General features: G+C 46.4%; 1 protein-coding gene across 1 annotated transcript in view; it reads left to right on the top strand.

Moving 5' to 3' along the window:
- Positions 1-2,544, top strand: part of IQCK (IQ motif containing K) — a 131,652-nt gene that overhangs the window by 52,629 nt on the left and 76,479 nt on the right. Inside the window, exon 7 of the mRNA XM_014535850.1 lies at positions 1,501-1,585. Coding sequence (XP_014391336.1) covers positions 1,501-1,585 — 85 coding nt within the window. The remainder of the gene's footprint in view (positions 1-1,500; positions 1,586-2,544) is intronic.

Raw genomic sequence — 2,544 nt, forward strand, 5'->3', positions numbered from 1 at the left:
GAGCGAAGCCCACCTCGGTGGGTTTCACTCCCTTCTCTGCTTCGCTTCAGCTGCAGGAAGCCCTATTCTTGCAGGAATCTTCCTGCAACGGGCCTATAGTATACACAGAAAAGCCTAAGCGACCATTAAGAACTAACGACTGGTCGATCAATTGCTATGATGCGCACTGACCACCAGGGGGCAGACGCTCAATGCAGGAGCTGTCCCCTAGTGGTCAGTGCGCTCCCACAGCCAACATCCCACAGCCAGCCAACTTCCCCTGGTCCCTCCCCAAATCCAGCAGGCCCCAGCTGGCCCGGCCTCAATCAGGACTGGGCAAGATGGCCCCGATAGGCCCTGATTGCTGGCCAGGCCTAGGGACCCCACCCATGCATGAATTTCATGCACTAAGCCTCTAGGCCAGTGATGGCAAACCTTTTGAGCTCGGCGTGTCAGCATTTTGAAAGACCCTAACTTAACTCTGGTGCTGTGTCACATATAGAAATTTTTTTGATATTTGCAACCATAGTAAAACAAAGGTTTATATTTTTGATATTTATTTTATATATTTAAATGCCATTTAACAAAGAAAAATCAACCAAAAAAAATGAGTTCGCGTGTCACCTCTGACATGCGTGTCATAGGTTCGCCATCACTGCAGGCCGATGCTCTATCCACTGAGCCAAACTAGTTAGGGCTCTAGTATCTTAATAAGCAATGAAAAGTCTCAAGTGTTGGGTCAGTTGACAGTATCTGCTATTGGATTTTTCAGATTGGGGTGTGATTCTTGATCATAAGTCCCATATTTAAAAACCATGGCTGCCCAGGTGGCATGGTTCAGTGGTTGAGTGTTGACCTATGAATGAGGAGGTCATGGTTCAGTTGCCAATCAGGGCACACGCCCAGGCTGCAATCTCAATCAGGGGGGCACGCAGGAGGGAGCCGATCAATGATTCTCTCTCATCATTGATGTTTTTCTCTCTCTCCCTCTCCCTTCCTGTCTGAAATTAATAAAAATATTTTTAAAAAGATGTAGTAGAAATTACATATATTCTTGAATTTATGCCACATTAAACTGGAATATACACTGATCAGAGATAAATTCCAACATTTTGCTTTTAGGAAATAGGTTCCTTAATTTCCCTTCTATAGAAAGTTAGGGGAAGAGCCCTTTATTATGTGTCAGTCACAATGCAGTGTGTGAAGGCCCTTCTGCTCTGTCTCGGGCTCTGTCTCCATGGACTCATGTCAATAACGTGTGTTGCGCCTTCAGGACAAATCTGCACCTTCACCAACCTCAGTCCTACGAAACAGAGCAGGCTAGCAGTGGTTTAAGATTATGCTGATTGAGATAAAAAACATGCTAATTCAAGTCTAAGCTTTTCTATCAGTAGTGACATGCTGCTTTCTAAGAAGGGGAATGGATGAGGCACTTGCTCAGTGAGGCCACTATACTGTCAAAGGCCTTGCTGAAGCGGAAGGATGTTCTCATGGGCACATGGCCCTCTTCTTGCTTTCCAGCCCGCGGCCGCCCATCCCACTGTCCCTGCTGCTGACCGAAGAGGAGGCGGCACTGAGCATCCAGTCCTTCTGGAGAGCCTACCTGGTGAGTCCTGGCCGCAGTGGCTTGCGGGTGCTGGGCTTTCCTGGCACGAGGGCCCCTGGGGAAGAGACGAATTGGAAACAGGATATAGTTGACAGCCAGACCTCAGAAATAGGGTTCTCTGTAAATACTTCTCATGAGGAATTTAGAATTTTTACCAAAACTCATTTAGCAATTATCATTAAAAGTACCCTCCAATCTTTTAAAGTTGGGTTGACTGGCAAATGTTACCTAACAAATAATATTACATCCCTGGCCAGGTGGCTTTGCTGTTTGGAGCATTGTCCCTTATGCCAAAAGGTTGCGGGCTCAGTTCCCAGTCTGGGCGCACACATACCTAGGTTGCAGGTTCATTCCTGGGCCAGGTGCAACTGATCAACTTTTCTCTCTCACATCAGTGTTTCTCTCTTTTTAAAATCAAATTAAAAAATCAATAAGAGACAGAACCTAGAGACAGAACCTAGGGAGAGAACATGGCAAAAGATCCTGGACAGAACCTGGCTATAGAACTTGGCTGGAGAACCTAGACAGAACATGGCGGGAGAACCTGGATAGAACCTGGCTGGAGACCCTGGCTGGAGAACCTGGAGAACCTAGCGCGAGAACATGGCACCAGAACTTGGCCAGAGATCCTGGCTAGAGATCCTGGCTAGGCTGCTGATCAACTGAACACTGCCTCCGTGTCATTCCTTCTTCACCAACTCCGTCCACACCTTTGGGGACCCATGGACCTGTTGGGGTTGGACAACAGATACTATTGTTGGACAACAGATACACTGGATAGTACAGAACTTAGATTGAGAAGATGTGCCATACTGAGTCCAAAGAAAGAAGACTCTGTATTGATCTTTAGATTAAGAAGATGTGCCATACTGAGTCTAAAGAAAAAAGACTCTGTATTGATCTTTTAACACATATGCTTGCTAACAGAGGAGTTAAGGTTACTCCCAGTCAGACGGAAT

This window comes from Myotis brandtii, unplaced genomic scaffold, assembly GCF_000412655.1.
Source record: "Myotis brandtii unplaced genomic scaffold, ASM41265v1 scaffold152, whole genome shotgun sequence".
NCBI lineage: Eukaryota > Metazoa > Chordata > Mammalia > Chiroptera > Vespertilionidae > Myotis > Myotis brandtii.